The following is a 19,879-nucleotide window of genomic DNA, read 5'->3' on the forward strand; positions in this document are numbered from 1 at the left end:
GGTCTCCCAGAGAAAGGCCCAAGTGTGTAAGCAACAAGTCATGTATCTGGGTTTTCTCATTTCCCCAGGACAGTGGCACCTTTTCCTGATAGAAAAGAGGCAGTTGCAAGTGTGGGAACACCCAAGACTCGCAGACAAGTGAGGGAGTTTCTGGGAATGACAGCGTTCTGTCAGATTTGGATCCTGAACTGTGCGCTCATAGTAAAGCCCCTCTGTGAGGCTTTAAAGGGTCACGATTTTGAGCCCCTTACTTGGACTACAGAGTGCCAAACAGTCTTTGAAACAATAAAAACAAAGTTAATCTCAGCCCCGGCTTTGGGACTACCAGGCTTAAAGAATCCTTTCATATTGCATGTCCATGGGAGACAAGGCGTAAGTCTCAGGTGTTAATTCAAACTCTGGGAAATATCCCTTGACCCGTTGCCTACTTCTCAGAACAACTAGAACAGACTGTTAAGGGATGGCCCCCTTGCCTTCAGGCTGTAGAAGCTACTTGTGACATACTTCAGGAAGCTGAGAAGTTCACCGTGGGGCAACCCACCACTGTGTATGTCCCTCACCATGTTCTTTCTTTACTGGAACAAGAAGGGGGTCATTGGCTTACTTCTGGGAGAATGGGAAAGTAGCAAGCCATTCTATGAGACAATCCCAACGTAAGACTTCAGGTCACTTCAGCCCTAAATCTAGCCACATTGCTCCCAGGTGATGCTGCACAATCCCCAGAGCATGACTGCCTACATGTCATCAAGTTAGTGTACTCTGGCAGACCAGACTTAACGGACCAACCCTTGGCAGAGCCATATATAGAGCTGCTCACTGATGGAAGCAGCTTCATGGACCAAGGTGTAGGTGGCACACTGGGTATGCGTTGGTAACTCTTGAAAAGATTGTTGTAGCAAAAGCCTTTAGTCTTTCCATTTAGGTCTGTTACTCATTTCGAGTTAATTTTTATAGATGGTGTGAGGCAGAGGTACAACTTCATTCTTTTGCATGGGAATATTCAGGTGTTCTAAAACCATTTATTGAAAAGAGTATTAGTTTTCTGATGGAATTGTGGCACCCTTGTTGAAATTCAGTTGTCTCTAAACGTGAGGGTTTGTTTCTGGCCTCTCAGTTGTATTCCATTGTACTTTCAAGGTTTTTTTATTCTTATGATGTCTGTTCTTACACCTTAGTAGCATAGTACGATATTGTGATTTATAAGAAAGAAATACTCGGTCTTCATCCCTGTTCCTGGCACAGAGTTCCTAAAAGCCCTGCAAATTCCCAAGTAATAAGAGAGATTAAGTTGTCTTTTGTTACTCATAACAAGCCACTTCAACCATGCTTGAATTCATGTTAATGAGGTGACTTTTGGAACCCCCCCTGAGGAAGTAGGCTTGTTGCCAGGGATACCACTCAAGTCACTAGAGGGCTGTGACGTTAAGGCACACCCCTTGACCTCTAGGGAGGTGTGGGGGAGCCGGAGGTTCACTTAATTACTAATAGCAACTATTCCTACGTAATGAAGCCTCCATAAAAATCTCTGAATAGCACTGCCTCCAAACTCCCCTCCTTATTCTGACATGTGAACTTGTCTGTGACACTTTCTGGAGCCTGAGGGGAATTTCATCCTCTGCAAACCCCTCCCCTACAGTCCCACAAGTTCAAGGTAGAGAGAGAGCAGGAGAGGACTGAGCCGGTTCCTGAGAAGGGGGAGGTCTTTAGGTTTAGTTCACCTTGACACGTCCTGAACGCTGTTGCTTGTTTCTGTAATGCTGCTATTATGGAAACTTAAGTGCAGTGAGGGAATTGAGGTGAGGATGAGTATTGCACGCTGGGGTCAACCTCCCTCCATGGCCCCATCCCATCTGGAAGCCAGAGCAGGCACCTGGGAAGAGTGGACCCTGATCCCTTCCCTTCCCCCCAGCAGGGCACAGACCGAGACCACCACCTCTCAAGAGAAAAAACATGTATTTTGGGAAAGAATGAAAATTGTGGTAGGAAGAGAAGCCGTTAGCACATAGATGATCGGTTAACGTGAGAAGAAGCAGGTTTTCTTTCCATGAACTGAACTTTTTTTGGCACTACTTTCCTCCCAGGAAAGGCATGAGAAGCGCACTCTGGCTGACCAGAGGGAACACATTTTTGAGGACATGTTGGGTGATGGCGCAGGTGGCCTGAGCCACCGGCCACCCTTGGTCCATGCTGGCAGCGTCTGACTGGGGACTCCAGTTCCCTGGGTGGGAAGGCTAACTTGTCGCCCCTGCCTGTGGTATGCCTGCTCTTGTTAAGGTAGCTGTGGTCCTTGGGGCTGGCTTGGTGCCTGTAGGCTGTATCTTTCAACACCCGTCTCTGTTCTGAAGAGGAGAGAACCCTGTGGTAGTGGGAATGCCCCTCTGCTGGGGCCTGGAGCTGTTCTGGGTGCTGATTTAACTTTGAGGCACAGAGTCCTTGGTGAAGCCCCAGTTTCTCTCTTAGGACCTGTCCAACAGCTCTTGCAATCGCACAAGGGTCGATAGCCCTGCTCTCTACAACAGGTTTGCCTTCGATTGGTTTCTGCTGGTGAGCAGTGGCTGATGCAGGCTTGCCCTTTTGAAGGGATTCTTCTATTCCTTTGCCTCTTTTATCGTGGCTGACGTACTGCCTCATTCTTTTTTGGCTTTCTGGTGAAAGCTGTCTCTTCCCTGGTGAGAGCTGGGGGTGTTTGCTCCCAAGGGACTCTCCTCTTTCCCTGACCTGAGAAGCGTGGCTCATCCCACTTGCTTGCGAAGCCTTTAGTCCTGAAGACCTTTCTTTATACTCTCCTGGTTTGGGCTTCCAATTGTCCTCCCTCCCCTCAGTCGAGGCAAACTGGCCCTTACACGGGTCCCTAACTTTTGGCTTCCTGGGTTCCTGTTGTTGCTGGTTGCTTCTCGTTTCTTCATGGTCTCCTGGTTGGAGGCTCCTAACGCACCTCCACTCCTCAGCTGGGGCAGGCATGTTGCTCTGGGTTTTTGTTTCTTCATGCTGTCCTGGTTGGGGCTTCGTGAAACCCCTCCACTCCTCAGCTGATGCGAGCATCTCCCTCTGGCTCTTCATTTCTTCATGCTCTTTTGGTTGGGGCCTCTTAAGGTCCCTCCACTCCTCAGTTGGGGCAGACATCTCACTCTGGCTTTTAAATGGGTCCTGAAGTTGTGGTGTTTTGAATTTCTGCTGGCCCCGGCTGCTCTGTTCACTCACGTTGAGGTCATATGGCACCACCTGGAAAGCTGGTGCGTCCTCACTAGCATGTTCCCTCTGGGAACTAGAAAGAGACCTGTGAGAAGCCAAGATGTCTGAAGAAAGGAGCACATCAGTGTGATGGTCTCGAAGGAGCACATTGGTGGCAAAGTCCTGGAGGCGCACGCCAATGGGATAGTCTTGAAGGAGGATGTCACTGTGAGAGTCTGGAAGGAGCTCACCAGTGGCACGGCCTTGAGCCACCTGTGTTTTAAGGCATGGCTCCTTTGGATGTTGGGCAACTGACTTTGTTGGTGGCGACAGGGTTTTCCTAGTGGCTGGAAACCCCAAGACAGTCCCATTCTCCCAGCTTCTGCCCATGAGGTTGACTGTGGGCATCTGATAAGGCAGTCTGCCCTCCTGTCCAGTCAGAGGGGCCTCTGAGGGCCCATACCTGTCACCAGGTGAAGTCTTTCCCAGGGCCCTCTGGATTTCTGTATGCTCAGGTGAGGGAACAGGGAGGGGACTCACCAGGGTGGGAACTGTTGCTTTTGTTATCGCTGTCATTCCCTGATGGGGCTGAGGTTTTCCAGAGAGCTTATTAGCAAAGTTGGCTTTTGAGTGTGCTCTAGATTGACAGGTGGCAGAGGGGGAAAAGGTGGACCTTGGAGAGGACAAGGGTTGAGCCCCACCTGGCTTGAGATTTATGGGCTCAAAGGCCTGGTTGGGTAAGCCCCACCTGTGCCTTACCCGCCAGCTTATAACATGTGCTTCCAGCATCTGCCGAATGCTTGGACTGAGGAAGGAAAGCTCACGGGAGGAGTTTGCACAGGGTTTCCAATACTTCGAGGATGCTAGATTTCTGATTTCCTCGTGAGGGTGGGGCTTATAAGAAGCATAGTTGGCAGCAAGCCAGGATTGACGCACAATCACAGGCGTCATACCTTGATTAATCTGCCTCGACTTTGTGCTCAGATGGGCTTTCAAGAATTTTTCTAGATGTTTCTGCTCTGGGCTACTGGGTAAACAGTTTCCAGAGTTACTCTTCAAGGGCCTCATCAAGTATCTTTCTGACTCCTTTTCAGAGTTTCTTTGCAGAAACTTGACTGGGAGGCTGGTCCTGGAGGAAGCTTTTGAGATCCTCCTGAGACATGGCCTTAGACCCTTGCCGAAATCCTGCCCTGGTTGGAATTGCATTTGACCCTTCCTGTGGGATCTCCTAGGGCACCTGGACCTTGTCCTCTGTCGGTCCAGTCTCCTTTTGCCTGTAAAAGCAGAGGGCTGCCAGGGTCCCTGCTTGCCCTGTGCCTGATGAGTCCCTAAAAATTGGCACTGAGAGGAGCTCAATTCCAGAGACGGAGACAGGTGGATACTGCGGGCCAGGCCCCTCTTGGTTTGCTCTTTGATGAGCCTCTTTTGAAGATGTTGCTTCTGGAGATCAGGGCCAATTAAGTCCTCATGATGAATGGAAACTGCTGACCTTCGGGCCTGAGAGCGTCCCCTGTCTGGAGGAAGGGTGAGAATGAGTTGGTTAAAGCCTTTCTGAGATCTTTTGACCACAGAGGGTGAAGGCTCCCCACTTTTCAGTTGCTTCTGCAACAAGGGGCATTTCAGACATTGAGTTTCAGTGGGGATAAAATATAGTGTCTTGTTCTGAAAGGTAGGACAGTCTAGTCCACAGGTACTCATCTGGGGTGGAGAATAAGGTGGTCTGGATAGGAGAGAAGATGGGAGGTAGAGCTGGGCCTGGATCTGAGCCAGAGGTGGGGGCTGGCAGGGAGGCAAGTTTTGAGTGAAAGGCTGGGGTGGGACCCCCGGGCAGGGCAAGACTGGGGCCTGGGAAGCACCTAAAGGTATTCCAGGTTGAATTGAAACTGAAAAGCCATGAGAAACTCCACTGAATAAAACAAAGGGTGCCTGCTGTTGAGCAGAGCTCCGAACAGCCAGCAGGGCCTCGCTGTGCAGAGAGGGGAGACCCCAGTAGAGCTGGCTGTATTTCTGTTCCAAGTGGTCCCTCAAGACCTCGGAGTGTAAGAGCTGCTGAGGACCAGGTAGCCGCTCTAGCTGCTCTGTTTTGTCTTTCATGTTCCAGAAAGATTGAGGGGTTGTGTTGTCCTGCTCAGCACCCAGTGATTTCCACATATTCCCTGACGTGTTCAGGTGGTAGTCTGAGCTCATTTGTTCTGAGAATGACCCATCCTTTTCTTTCTCCTTACAAGTGTTTAGTTTTACTTTCTTGGTGACTAGAAGCTCCAGCAGCTTCTGGACTTCAGGGTTGACAAATAAGGGGCTACCAGTCTCTACCTGCTTGTCTGTGGGCCCTCCCGAGAACGGGGCCCCTGGTGGCTGGTGGGACAGGTGTTCTTGCCAGGACTTACTCTGTGATGAGGTGGGGAAGAACAAGGCCTTGGTAATCTTCCACCAGAAGGACAGGAACAAAATGTGATAGCATGCGAGGCCAAGACTCAAGATGGCTGCAGTGGTAGATGGCAAAAAAGAATTACCTGGAGGTGAGCTCTTTGCAACAGTGCCAAGGGTGACTCTCTTCAAGTTGGATTGGTCTTGAGGTTCTGTTGACAGGCTGGACGCCACAGGTAAAGAGCCCTGGGTCAGAGGAACCAGGGCAGCTGATGGGCACACGGCAGGAGCATCGTCTTCTGCAGGTTCCCTGCAGGGCTGGTGGGCTGCAGCAGGCGCTGCTTTGCCCACCTCACCGAGGGGGTCTTGACAGGAGAGCTGATGGAAGCCGCCCTTGTGAGGGAGCTTGTCCAGGTGGCTGCAGGAGACATGAGGCACAAGCTGCAGCCAGGAGCCCCCAGGGCCAGGAGGGCTGGGCAGGGCAGGCAGGGGTGGGCCCCTGTGGCCCCACGGCCCTCCACGGCCCCCGTGCTGACTTCACAGTGCTTCTGCTGTCCCTCACCCCGGGGCTTTAGACGTACGCTGTCCTCAGGGCTCCCCCTCGCATTTCAGCCCCAGGCTCCCTGCAGCCCAGGTGTCACACCATAGGCTTTGGGTGGAAGAAGAACCCAGGAGAGAAGGGAAAGATTCTTTACCTTTGCAGAAGTGAAATCAGGTCCCGAGCCTTTTCCAGCTCTTTCAGGGAATTTCTGCAAGCTGGAAATCAGCAGAGTGGGTCACGGTGGTGAAGGCAAGGGCCTAGGGGGTCTCACAGGAGGCTGAGTGCAGTGTCCCTTTAAGGGAACACCATTGGGAGATTGCAGCCCAGGCACCAGCGTCCAAAGCCACATGATCCCTGACAGCGATGGCGAAGCTCATGAAAGGGTTTATCATTTACAAAGTACTTCCATATCCATTACCCCTTGCCGTCCTCACATCCTCCATGTGGGGGAGAATGGGCAGGGGTCACCTTACAGAGGAATCTGAGCAAAGTTAAACAACTTGTCCACGGTTGGACCTGGAGGTCCCACCTCCCAACCCAGGCGCTATTGGTCCGCTGTAGCCCACACACCCCTGCTGGGCCACACCCTTTTCCAGGCCCCTCACCACTTCATTGTGCACATGGAATCTGGGAGGTATCTGGGTTGTTCTGCTCTCCTTCCCAGGAGCCTCCCTGAGGGTTCTGTTTCTTGAGGGACAGGCCCTGCCACTGGCCTCCTCGGAGCCTGTGGAGCTGGGCCCTCAGGGCTGAGAGAGATGGGGGCTAACCCTCGGGGCACACAGGGATGAATGGCACAACTTACCTTTCACAGCTCTCTTTTTCTCGTTAATCTTGCGTCTCCCCTTCGGCTCCATTTGATGCTGAGAGACAGAACAAATGAGGACCTGGGACCCAATTCTCACTCGCCCCTCTCTAGACAAGCATCAGACACTCAGTGTCCATGACATAATATGACTTTCTACGTTTAACTAACAGAGCTCTGTGGTTTTTCTTTCCTTTCACTCATTTTTTTTTTTAACATCTTTATTGGGGTATAATTGCTTTACAATGGTCTGTTAGTTTCTGTTTTATAACAAAGCGAATCAGTTATACATATACATGTGTTCCCATATGTCTTCCCTCTTGCGTCTCCCTCCCTCCCACCCTACCTATCCCCCCCTCCCCCCCAGGCTGTCACAAAGCACCAAGCCAATACCCCTGTGCCATGCGGCTGCTTCCCACTAGCTATCTACCTTACGTTTGTTACTTTTCACTCATTTTTAAAGAGGATAAAAATATTTTCTGTTTTCCTTCTCTGAAGAACATAAAGAAGGATTTTCAATGTGAGATTCACCCTGGATTTCTTTCGTCACTGTTCCTCTGCTCAAAAAACACACACATTCTCTCTGAACTACGGATTCATTCTGAGCTCCAACAGGTGCTTCCCAAGGCCAGGGCCACTCCAGCGCCGGCTCTGAGGCTCTCAGGGCCTCAGCACTGCCAGCAGATCAGCCCTCATCCGAGACACCTGTTCACAGCTGGTGATCCAGTGCTCATGGCCCTGTCCTCTGGCTGAGATTGAACTCGGTATCCAGTCCTCGACCTCTGGTCACTGTGTGTGAGACTTGCCCTGGAGCCCTCTACCATACCTGGGCAACTGGTCTGAGAGCTTTGGTTAGAAATCCTAGTGTTCACTCTATCCCCTGCCCAGACTGGCTTGTCCTTACAGGGATGATGTTGTATACTTGAGAATAGATGTCCTATTCTTTCCCATTTCAGGAGTCTCTGTAGTTGACTGAGAAAAGTGGAAATAACGATAGAAAAGAAGAGAGGATCTTGTGCTTGTGGGTCTGGCCCAAGGGTTCCTTACCTTCCTGATGTTTTCTTGTTTCCTGGGAGGTGGTGAAGAGACATTATTCTCGAGGTAGCGGAGTAACAGGAAATAGAGCCCCAGTCCACACAGGAAGGCTAGGATGATGTCACTCACACAGAGAGTGCAACTGGAGTACTGCCAAGTATCAAAAGTGCTTTTCAGAGAAAAGAGTGCATTCTCCATTATCTGAATCACACGGCTGCCAGCAGGCAACTGAGCACAGGGCATGTACTTGGAGACTAAAGCCCTAGGCCTTTATCATAGAGCTGTGGTTTGGTCACAAAGGGCTCCTGAGGGTGTGGGAGGGAGTAATAGAGGAGGAGGCTGTACCACGGCCCCTCCCTAAACATCCGCCCCACAGCTCTATCCCTCCACCCTCATGGGTCTTCTAGACCTTAGTCAATTTTCTATTCGTTCCACCTGGAAATCACATTTTTCCGGGTTCCTCAGATCTCTTGGGGATCTCGGCTTGAACCCACCATTTTCATAGCCTTTGAAACTCTGAAATTCTCCCAGGATTTTGGCCGTTTCCCAGTGACTTATACTCTCAGAATCTCCTTTGTTCACAATTCCATCGTTTTTTCATCTCGCATATTTACATTTCAGTTCTCAACTTCAGATTTGTTTAATTAGAAAAACCATAGCCCTCCTTGCTGAGAGGACCCCCTACATATGACTGAACCTTTCACGTCCGTCTTTGCTACTCACCATCTCTCTCGGGAAGACGTTCACACTCTTATGAACATGATGCTTCCTGGAGATGAGAGAAGGACGGTCATTGACAGGACTAGAGAGGAAGCACACCAGCTTCATCTAGCAGATCCAGATGGAACTCCAGAAGTAAATCTGACGGTTCCTACTGCTGAGCCTGACTGGGCTCCTAATAATGGAGATATGCCACACCTAGAGCATTATACGACGTGTGTCTCATCTTTGAAAGGGGATACCCTAGGCAAAAGAGCTTAAACAAAATTCAGGAGATACACCAAAATCCCCATGAGGATTCATCAGAGTCTCTAGAAAGACTTTATCAAGCTTAGAGGCTCCACGCGGATACAGACCCCGAGGCCCCCGAAAATACGGTAAATATGACCTTCATTGGGCAAAGCGCCCCAGATACAAGAAGAAAATTACCAAAGTTAGATGGTGCATTTGGAATGAACCCTTCTCAGTTAGTAGATGTTGCTTTTAAAGTGTTCAACAACGGGGAACAACGACAGAAGTAAGAGGATGCAAGATGGAACACAGCTTTTCTGGCAGCAGCATTGGATTCCTGGAAGGCAATTAACCTGAAGAGAGGTAAGCCGCCATTGGGGAAGGAACAATGTGTTTACTATAAAGAGGAAGGGCGTTGGAAAAAACATTGCCCTAAGCTAAAAACTAAGAAAGAAAACAACAAAAGAAAGATGGGAGCCTCTCATATGGTCGACAGATGAATGAAGAGGCCCGGGGGCTTCCTTGGACTTGAGGCTCCCAATTCCGATTTCCCCACAGGAGCCCTCGTAAGTTTGACAGTCGGGGACAAGTTGATTGACTTTCTGATAGGTTAGGGTGCAACATACTCTGTGGTAAACATCAAGGTGGCACAGAAAACATGTCTACCCATCTCAGTTATGGGAGTTTCTGGAGAAGTACAAAATCATCCTTTCTTACAACCTCTAGGATGCCATTTAGGGGACCTCAGCCCGAAACACAGTTTCTTATATATGCCAGCATGTCCAGTCCCTGTTTCGGGCCGAGATCTCCTTTGTAAGTTAAATGCTCAAGCAACTTTTTTGCCAGAACAGCTTGACATCAGGGTCCCAATGGAGCATGCTGTAAGCCTACAGATGGCACTCATGGGTGCCCCAGAAAAGGGGACAGAGCTCTCTCCCCCCGAGGTCTACGGAAAGGTAAGGCCAGAAGTGTGGGCCTGATGGCACCCCAGGGAAGGACAAAAATGCATGGCTAACACAAATCCTGTTAAAAAGGGGTGCTGGGACACCTAATCTAAAACAATGCCCTCTGAGTCAAGAGGCCCGAAAGGGAATGCAGCCAATTGTCAAAAAGTTTTTGAAAACAGGACTGATGATGCCTTGCAGGTCCCCATATAGTACTGCTGTCCTCCTGGTCAAAGAGCCAGACTCAACAGAGTATCACTTTGTCTAAGACTTGAGAGCTATTAATGAAATAGTCCAAGATCTGCAACCTGTTGTGCCTAGTCCATACACTCTGCTTACAACTGTTCTGGGAGAATACAGTCGGTTCTCAGTTTTGGACTCGAAAGATGCTTTTTTCTGCATTCCTATTGCAGAGGAATCAGAGCACAGCTGTTTGTTTTGAATGGCAGGACCCAAAAACACAGGTAGTCCGGTAGTATTGTTGGACAGTCCTGCCTAAAGGGTTTAAGAATTCCCCTACCTTGTTTGGGGAAATGTCGGCAGGGACCTTAGAAACTTAATATTGGATGAAGGGCTCTCACGCCAATACGTGGACGATGCGCTCATAGCAGGCCGTACTTACGATAAGTGTCTCCAAAATACCATGAGGACCCTGAACTATTTGGCCAGTCCTGGATATAAGGTCTCCCAGAGAAAGGCCCAAGTGTGTAAGCAACAAGTCATGTATCTGGGTTTTCTCATTTCCCCAGGACAGTGGCACCTTTTCCTGATAGAAAAGAGGCAGTTGCAAGTGTGGGAACACCCAAGACTCGCAGACAAGTGAGGGAGTTTCTGGGAATGACAGCGTTCTGTCAGATTTGGATCCTGAACTGTGCGCTCATAGTAAAGCCCCTCTGTGAGGCTTTAAAGGGTCACGATTTTGAGCCCCTTACTTGGACTACAGAGTGCCAAACAGTCTTTGAAACAATAAAAACAAAGTTAATCTCAGCCCCGGCTTTGGGACTACCAGGCTTAAAGAATCCTTTCATATTGCATGTCCATGGGAGACAAGGCGTAAGTCTCAGGTGTTAATTCAAACTCTGGGAAATATCCCTTGACCCGTTGCCTACTTCTCAGAACAACTAGAACAGACTGTTAAGGGATGGCCCCCTTGCCTTCAGGCTGTAGAAGCTACTTGTGACATACTTCAGGAAGCTGAGAAGTTCACCGTGGGGCAACCCACCACTGTGTATGTCCCTCACCATGTTCTTTCTTTACTGGAACAAGAAGGGGGTCATTGGCTTACTTCTGGGAGAATGGGAAAGTAGCAAGCCATTCTATGAGACAATCCCAACGTAAGACTTCAGGTCACTTCAGCCCTAAATCTAGCCACATTGCTCCCAGGTGATGCTGCACAATCCCCAGAGCATGACTGCCTACATGTCATCAAGTTAGTGTACTCTGGCAGACCAGACTTAACGGACCAACCCTTGGCAGAGCCATATATAGAGCTGCTCACTGATGGAAGCAGCTTCATGGACCAAGGTGTAGGTGGCACACTGGGTATGCGTTGGTAACTCTTGAAAAGATTGTTGTAGCAAAAGCCTTTAGTCTTTCCATTTAGGTCTGTTACTCATTTCGAGTTAATTTTTATAGATGGTGTGAGGCAGAGGTACAACTTCATTCTTTTGCATGGGAATATTCAGGTGTTCTAAAGCCATTTATTGAAAAGAGTATTAGTTTTCTGATGGAATTGTGGCACCCTTGTTGAAATTCAGTTGTCTCTAAACGTGAGGGTTTGTTTCTGGCCTCTCAGTTGTATTCCATTGTACTTTCAAGGTTTTTTTATTCTTATGATGTCTGTTCTTACACCTTAGTAGCATAGTACGATATTGTGATTTATAAGAAAGAAATACTCGGTCTTCATCCCTGTTCCTGGCACAGAGTTCCTAAAAGCCTTGCAAATTCCCAAGTAATAAGAGAGATTAAGTTGTCTTTTGTTACTCATAACAAGCCACTTCAACCATGCTTGAATTCATGTTAATGAGGTGACTTTTGGAACCCCCCCTGAGGAAGTAGGCTTGTTGCCAGGGATACCACTCAAGTCACTAGAGGGCTGTGACGTTAAGGCACACCCCTTGACCTCTAGGGAGGTGTGGGGGAGCCGGAGGTTCACTTAATTACTAATAGCAACTATTCCTACGTAATGAAGCCTCCATAAAAATCTCTGAATAGCACTGCCTCCAAACTCCCCTCCTTATTCTGACATGTGAACTTGTCTGTGACACTTTCTGGAGCCTGAGGGGAATTTCAGCCTCTGCAAACCCCTCCCCTACAGTCCCACAAGTTCAAGGTAGAGAGAGAGCAGGAGAGGACTGAGCCGGTTCCTGAGAAGGGGGAGGTCTTTAGGTTTAGTTCACCTTGACACGTCCTGAACGCTGTTGCTTGTTTCTGTAATGCTGCTATTATGGAAACTTAAGTGCAGTGAGGGAATTGAGGTGAGGATGAGTATTGCACGCTGGGGTCAACCTCCCTCCATGGCCCCATCCCATCTGGAAGCCAGAGCAGGCACCTGGGAAGAGTGGACCCTGATCCCTTCCCTTCCCCCCAGCAGGGCACAGACCGAGACCACCACCTCTCAAGAGAAAAAACATGTATTTTGGGAAAGAATGAAAATTGTGGTAGGAAGAGAAGCCGTTAGCACATAGATGATCGGTTAACGTGAGAAGAAGCAGGTTTTCTTTCCATGAACTGAACTTTTTTTGGCACTACTTTCCTCCCAGGAAAGGCATGAGAAGCGCACTCTGGCTGACCAGAGGGAACACATTTTTGAGGACATGTTGGGTGATGGCGCAGGTGGCCTGAGCCACCGGCCACCCTTGGTCCATGCTGGCAGCGTCTGACTGGGGACTCCAGTTCCCTGGGTGGGAAGGCTAACTTGTCGCCCCTGCCTGTGGTATGCCTGCTCTTGTTAAGGTAGCTGTGGTCCTTGGGGCTGGCTTGGTGCCTGTAGGCTGTATCTTTCAACACCCGTCTCTGTTCTGAAGAGGAGAGAACCCTGTGGTAGTGGGAATGCCCCTCTGCTGGGGCCTGGAGCTGTTCTGGGTGCTGATTTAACTTTGAGGCACAGAGTCCTTGGTGAAGCCCCAGTTTCTCTCTTAGGACCTGTCCAACAGCTCTTGCAATCGCACAAGGGTCGATAGCCCTGCTCTCTACAACAGGTTTGCCTTCGATTGGTTTCTGCTGGTGAGCAGTGGCTGATGCAGGCTTGCCCTTTTGAAGGGATTCTTCTATTCCTTTGCCTCTTTTATCGTGGCTGACGTACTGCCTCATTCTTTTTTGGCTTTCTGGTGAAAGCTGTCTCTTCCCTGGTGAGAGCTGGGGGTGTTTGCTCCCAAGGGACTCTCCTCTTTCCCTGACCTGAGAAGCGTGGCTCATCCCACTTGCTTGCGAAGCCTTTAGTCCTGAAGACCTTTCTTTATACTCTCCTGGTTTGGGCTTCCAATTGTCCTCCCTCCCCTCAGTCGAGGCAAACTGGCCCTTACACGGGTCCCTAACTTTTGGCTTCCTGGGTTCCTGTTGTTGCTGGTTGCTTCTCGTTTCTTCATGGTCTCCTGGTTGGAGGCTCCTAACGCACCTCCACTCCTCAGCTGGGGCAGGCATGTTGCTCTGGGTTTTTGTTTCTTCATGCTGTCCTGGTTGGGGCTTTGTGAAACCCCTCCACTCCTCAGCTGATGCGAGCATCTCCCTCTGGCTCTTCATTTCTTCATGCTCTTTTGGTTGGGGCCTCTTAAGGTCCCTCCACTCCTCAGTTGGGGCAGACATCTCACTCTGGCTTTTAAATGGGTCCTGAAGTTGTGGTGTTTTGAATTTCTGCTGGCCCCGGCTGCTCTGTTCACTCACGTTGAGGTCATATGGCACCACCTGGAAAGCTGGTGCGTCCTCACTAGCATGTTCCCTCTGGGAACTAGAAAGAGACCTGTGAGAAGCCAAGATGTCTGAAGAAAGGAGCACATCAGTGTGATGGTCTCGAAGGAGCACATTGGTGGCAAAGTCCTGGAGGCGCACGCCAATGGGATAGTCTTGAAGGAGGATGTCACTGTGAGAGTCTGGAAGGAGCTCACCAGTGGCACGGCCTTGAGCCACCTGTGTTTTAAGGCATGGCTCCTTTGGATGTTGGGCAACTGACTTTGTTGGTGGCGACAGGGTTTTCCTAGTGGCTGGAAACCCCAAGACAGTCCCATTCTCCCAGCTTCTGCCCATGAGGTTGACTGTGGGCATCTGATAAGGCAGCCTGCCCTCCTGTCCAGTCAGAGGGGCCTCTGAGGGCCCATACCTGTCACCAGGTGAAGTCTTTCCCAGGGCCCTCTGGATTTCTGTATGCTCAGGTGAGGGAACAGGGAGGGGACTCACCAGGGTGGGAACTGTTGCTTTTGTTATCGCTGTCATTCCCTGATGGGGCTGAGGTTTTCCAGAGAGCTTATTAGCAAAGTTGGCTTTTGAGTGTGCTCTAGATTGACAGGTGGCAGAGGGGGAAAAGGTGGACCTTGGAGAGGACAAGGGTTGAGCCCCACCTGGCTTGAGATTTATGGGCTCAAAGGCCTGGTTGGGTAAGCCCCACCTGTGCCTTACCCGCCAGCTTATAACATGTGCTTCCAGCATCTGCCGAATGCTTGGACTGAGGAAGGAAAGCTCACGGGAGGAGTTTGCACAGGGTTTCCAATACTTCGAGGATGCTAGATTTCTGATTTCCTCGTGAGGGTGGGGCTTATAAGAAGCATAGTTGGCAGCAAGCCAGGATTGACGCACAATCACAGGCGTCATACCTTGATTAATCTGCCTCGACTTTGTGCTCAGATGGGCTTTCAAGAATTTTTCTAGATGTTTCTGCTCTGGGCTACTGGGTAAACAGTTTCCAGAGTTACTCTTCAAGGGCCTCATCAAGTATCTTTCTGACTCCTTTTCAGAGTTTCTTTGCAGAAACTTGACTGGGAGGCTGGTCCTGGAGGAAGCTTTTGAGATCCTCCTGAGACATGGCCTTAGACCCTTGCCGAAATCCTGCCCTGGTTGGAATTGCATTTGACCCTTCCTGTGGGATCTCCTAGGGCACCTGGACCTTGTCCTCTGTCGGTCCAGTCTCCTTTTGCCTGTAAAAGCAGAGGGCTGCCAGGGTCCCTGCTTGCCCTGTGCCTGATGAGTCCCTAAAAATTGGCACTGAGAGGAGCTCAATTCCAGAGACGGAGACAGGTGGATACTGCGGGCCAGGCCCCTCTTGGTTTGCTCTTTGATGAGCCTCTTTTGAAGATGTTGCTTCTGGAGATCAGGGCCAATTAAGTCCTCATGATGAATGGAAACTGCTGACCTTCGGGCCTGAGAGCGTCCCCTGTCTGGAGGAAGGGTGAGAATGAGTTGGTTAAAGCCTTTCTGAGATCTTTTGACCACAGAGGGTGAAGGCTCCCCACTTTTCAGTTGCTTCTGCAACAAGGGGCATTTCAGACATTGAGTTTCAGTGGGGATAAAATATAGTGTCTTGTTCTGAAAGGTAGGACAGTCTAGTCCACAGGTACTCATCTGGGGTGGAGAATAAGGTGGTCTGGATAGGAGAGAAGATGGGAGGTAGAGCTGGGCCTGGATCTGAGCCAGAGGTGGGGGCTGGCAGGGAGGCAAGTTTTGAGTGAAAGGCTGGGGTGGGACCCCCGGGCAGGGCAAGACTGGGGCCTGGGAAGCACCTAAAGGTATTCCAGGTTGAATTGAAACTGAAAAGCCATGAGAAACTCCACTGAATAAAACAAAGGGTGCCTGCTGTTGAGCAGAGCTCCGAACAGCCAGCAGGGCCTCGCTGTGCAGAGAGGGGAGACCCCAGTAGAGCTGGCTGTATTTCTGTTCCAAGTGGTCCCTCAAGACCTCGGAGTGTAAGAGCTGCTGAGGACCAGGTAGCCGCTCTAGCTGCTCTGTTTTGTCTTTCATGTTCCAGAAAGATTGAGGGGTTGTGTTGTCCTGCTCAGCACCCAGTGATTTCCACATATTCCCTGACGTGTTCAGGTGGTAGTCTGAGCTCATTTGTTCTGAGAATGACCCATCCTTTTCTTTCTCCTTACAAGTGTTTAGTTTTACTTTCTTGGTGACTAGAAGCTCCAGCAGCTTCTGGACTTCAGGGTTGACAAATAAGGGGCTACCAGTCTCTACCTGCTTGTCTGTGGGCCCTCCCGAGAACGGGGCCCCTGGTGGCTGGTGGGACAGGTGTTCTTGCCAGGACTTACTCTGTGATGAGGTGGGGAAGAACAAGGCCTTGGTAATCTTCCACCAGAAGGACAGGAACAAAATGTGATAGCATGCGAGGCCAAGACTCAAGATGGCTGCAGTGGTAGATGGCAAAAAAGAATTACCTGGAGGTGAGCTCTTTGCAACAGTGCCAAGGGTGACTCTCTTCAAGTTGGATTGGTCTTGAGGTTCTGTTGACAGGCTGGACGCCACAGGTAAAGAGCCCTGGGTCAGAGGAACCAGGGCAGCTGATGGGCACACGGCAGGAGCATCGTCTTCTGCAGGTTCCCTGCAGGGCTGGTGGGCTGCAGCAGGCGCTGCTTTGCCCACCTCACCGAGGGGGTCTTGACAGGAGAGCTGATGGAAGCCGCCCTTGTGAGGGAGCTTGTCCAGGTGGCTGCAGGAGACATGAGGCACAAGCTGCAGCCAGGAGCCCCCAGGGCCAGGAGGGCTGGGCAGGGCAGGCAGGGGTGGGCCCCTGTGGCCCCACGGCCCTCCACGGCCCCCGTGCTGACTTCACAGTGCTTCTGCTGTCCCTCACCCCGGGGCTTTAGACGTACGCTGTCCTCAGGGCTCCCCCTCGCATTTCAGCCCCAGGCTCCCTGCAGCCCAGGTGTCACACCATAGGCTTTGGGTGGAAGAAGAACCCAGGAGAGAAGGGAAAGATTCTTTACCTTTGCAGAAGTGAAATCAGGTCCCGAGCCTTTTCCAGCTCTTTCAGGGAATTTCTGCAAGCTGGAAATCAGCAGAGTGGGTCACGGTGGTGAAGGCAAGGGCCTAGGGGGTCTCACAGGAGGCTGAGTGCAGTGTCCCTTTAAGGGGACACCATTGGGAGATTGCAGCCCAGGCACCAGCGTCCAAAGCCACATGATCCCTGACAGCGATGGCGAAGCTCATGAAAGGGTTTATCATTTACAAAGTACTTCCATATCCATTACCCCTTGCCGTCCTCACATCCTCCATGTGGGGGAGAATGGGCAGGGGTCACCTTACAGAGGAATCTGAGCAAAGTTAAACAACTTGTCCACGGTTGGACCTGGAGGTCCCACCTCCCAACCCAGGCGCTATTGGTCCGCTGTAGCCCACACACCCCTGCTGGGCCACACCCTTTTCCAGGCCCCTCACCACTTCATTGTGCACATGGAATCTGGGAGGTATCTGGGTTGTTCTGCTCTCCTTCCCAGGAGCCTCCCTGAGGGTTCTGTTTCTTGAGGGACAGGCCCTGCCACTGGCCTCCTCGGAGCCTGTGGAGCTGGGCCCTCAGGGCTGAGAGAGATGGGGGCTAACCCTCGGGGCACACAGGGATGAATGGCACAACTTACCTTTCACAGCTCTCTTTTTCTCGTTAATCTTGCGTCTCCCCTTCGGCTCCATTTGATGCTGAGAGACAGAACAAATGAGGACCTGGGACCCAATTCTCACTCGCCCCTCTCTAGACAAGCATCAGACACTCAGTGTCCATGACATAATATGACTTTCTACGTTTAACTAACAGAGCTCTGTGGTTTTTCTTTCCTTTCACTCATTTTTTTTTTAACATCTTTATTGGGGTATAATTGCTTTACAATGGTCTGTTAGTTTCTGTTTTATAACAAAGCGAATCAGTTATACATATACATGTGTTCCCATATGTCTTCCCTCTTGCGTCTCCCTCCCTCCCACCCTACCTATCCCCCCCTCCCCCCCAGGCTGTCACAAAGCACCAAGCCAATACCCCTGTGCCATGCGGCTGCTTCCCACTAGCTATCTACCTTACGTTTGTTACTTTTCACTCATTTTTAAAGAGGATAAAAATATTTTCTGTTTTCCTTCTCTGAAGAACATAAAGAAGGATTTTCAATGTGAGATTCACCCTGGATTTCTTTCGTCACTGTTCCTCAAACACACACATTCTCTCTGAACTACGGATTCATTCTGAGCTCCAACAGGTGCTTCCCAAGGCCAGGGCCACTCCAGCGCCGGCTCTGAGGCTCTCAGGGCCTCAGCACTGCCAGCAGATCAGCCCTCATCCGAGACACCTGTTCACAGCTGGTGATCCAGTGCTCATGGCCCTGTCCTCTGGCTGAGATTGAACTCGGTATCCAGTCCTCGACCTCTGGTCACTGTGTGTGAGACTTGCCCTGGAGCCCTCTACCATACCTGGGCAACTGGTCTGAGAGCTTTGGTTAGAAATCCTAGTGTTCACTCTATCCCCTGCCCAGACTGGCTTGTCCTTACAGGGATGATGTTGTATACTTGAGAATAGATGTCCTATTCTTTCCCATTTCAGGAGTCTCTGTAGTTGACTGAGAAAAGTGGAAATAACGATAGAAAAGAAGAGAGGATCTTGTGCTTGTGGGTCTGGCCCAAGGGTTCCTTACCTTCCTGATGTTTTCTTGTTTCCTGGGAGGTGGTGAAGAGACATTATTCTCGAGGTAGCGGAGTAACAGGAAATAGAGCCCCAGTCCACACAGGAAGGCTAGGATGATGTCACTCACACAGAGAGTGCAACTGGAGTACTGCCAAGTATCAAAAGTGCTTTTCAGAGAAAAGAGTGCATTCTCCATTATCTGAATCACACGGCTGCCAGCAGGCAACTGAGCACAGGGCATGTACTTGGAGACTAAAGCCCTAGGCCTTTATCATAGAGCTGTGGTTTGGTCACAAAGGGCTCCTGAGGGTGTGGGAGGGAGTAATAGAGGAGGAGGCTGTACCACGGCCCCTCCCTAAACATCCGCCCCACAGCTCTATCCCTCCACCCTCATGGGTCTTCTAGACCTTAGTCAATTTTCTATTCGTTCCACCTGGAAATCACATTTTTCCGGGTTCCTCAGATCTCTTGGGGATCTCGGCTTGAACCCACCATTTTCATAGCCTTTGAAACTCTGAAATTCTCCCAGGATTTTGGCCGTTTCCCAGTGACTTATACTCTCAGAATCTCCTTTGTTCACAATTCCATCGTTTTTTCATCTCGCATATTTACATTTCAGTTCTCAACTTCAGATTTGTTTAATTAGAAAAACCATAGCCCTCCTTGCTGAGAGGACCCCCTACATATGACTGAACCTTTCACGTCCGTCTTTGCTACTCACCATCTCTCTCGGGAAGACGTTCACACTCTTATGAACATGATGCTTCCTGGAGATGAGAGAAGGACGGTCATTGACAGGACTAGAGAGGAAGCACACCAGCTTCATCTAGCAGATCCAGATGGAACTCCAGAAGTAAATCTGACGGTTCCTACTGCTGAGCCTGACTGGGCTCCTAATAATGGAGATATGCCACACCTAGAGCATTATACGACGTGTGTCTCATCTTTGAAAGGGGATACCCTAGGCAAAAGAGCTTAAACAAAATTCAGGAGATACACCAAAATCCCCATGAGGATTCATCAGAGTCTCTAGAAAGACTTTATCAAGCTTAGAGGCTCCACGCGGATACAGACCCCGAGGCCCCCGAAAATACGGTAAATATGACCTTCATTGGGCAAAGCGCCCCAGATATAAGAAGAAAATTACCAAAGTTAGATGGTGCATTTGGAATGAACCCTTCTCAGTTAGTAGATGTTGCTTTTAAAGTGTTCAACAACGGGGAACAACGACAGAAGTAAGAGGATGCAAGATGGAACACAGCTTTTCTGGCAGCAGCATTGGATTCCTGGAAGGCGATTAACCTGAAGAGAGGTAAGCCGCCATTGGGGAAGGAACAATGTGTTTACTATAAAGAGGAAGGGCGTTGGAAAAAACATTGCCCTAAGCTAAAAACTAAGAAAGAAAACAACAAAAGAAAGATGGGAGCCTCTCATATGGTCGACAGATGAATGAAGAGGCCCGGGGGCTTCCTTGGACT

At 50.1% G+C, this 19,879-nt stretch overlaps 2 protein-coding genes across 2 annotated transcripts; both read right to left on the reverse strand.

Annotated features, from left to right (window-relative positions):
- Positions 1 to 1,995: 1,995 nt before the first annotated feature.
- Positions 1,996 to 8,744, reverse strand: LOC149748873 (spermatogenesis-associated protein 31E1-like). The gene is made up of 5 exons (XM_089912607.1): positions 8,640 to 8,744; positions 7,929 to 8,066; positions 6,882 to 6,939; positions 6,234 to 6,294; positions 1,996 to 6,076 (listed from the first exon to the last, which is right to left on the reverse strand). Exons 1-5 carry the CDS (start codon positions 8,742 to 8,744, stop codon positions 1,996 to 1,998), a joined length of 4,443 nt encoding a protein of 1,480 aa, XP_089768733.1.
- Positions 8,745 to 12,487: 3,743 nt separating this feature from the next.
- Positions 12,488 to 19,227, reverse strand: LOC149748874 (spermatogenesis-associated protein 31E1-like). Its single transcript, XM_089912608.1, has 5 exons — positions 19,123 to 19,227; positions 18,412 to 18,549; positions 17,374 to 17,431; positions 16,726 to 16,786; positions 12,488 to 16,568 (listed from the first exon to the last, which is right to left on the reverse strand). The coding sequence occupies exons 1-5, from the start codon at positions 19,225 to 19,227 to the stop codon at positions 12,488 to 12,490; spliced, it is 4,443 nt and encodes a 1,480-aa protein (XP_089768734.1).
- Positions 19,228 to 19,879: the final 652 nt, after the last annotated feature.

Source organism: Delphinapterus leucas, chromosome 6 (genome assembly GCF_059928025.1).
Source record: "Delphinapterus leucas isolate spDelLeu-1000000601 "Yukka" chromosome 6, BTC_Dleu_Yukka2, whole genome shotgun sequence".
Classification (NCBI taxonomy): domain Eukaryota; kingdom Metazoa; phylum Chordata; class Mammalia; order Artiodactyla; family Monodontidae; genus Delphinapterus; species Delphinapterus leucas.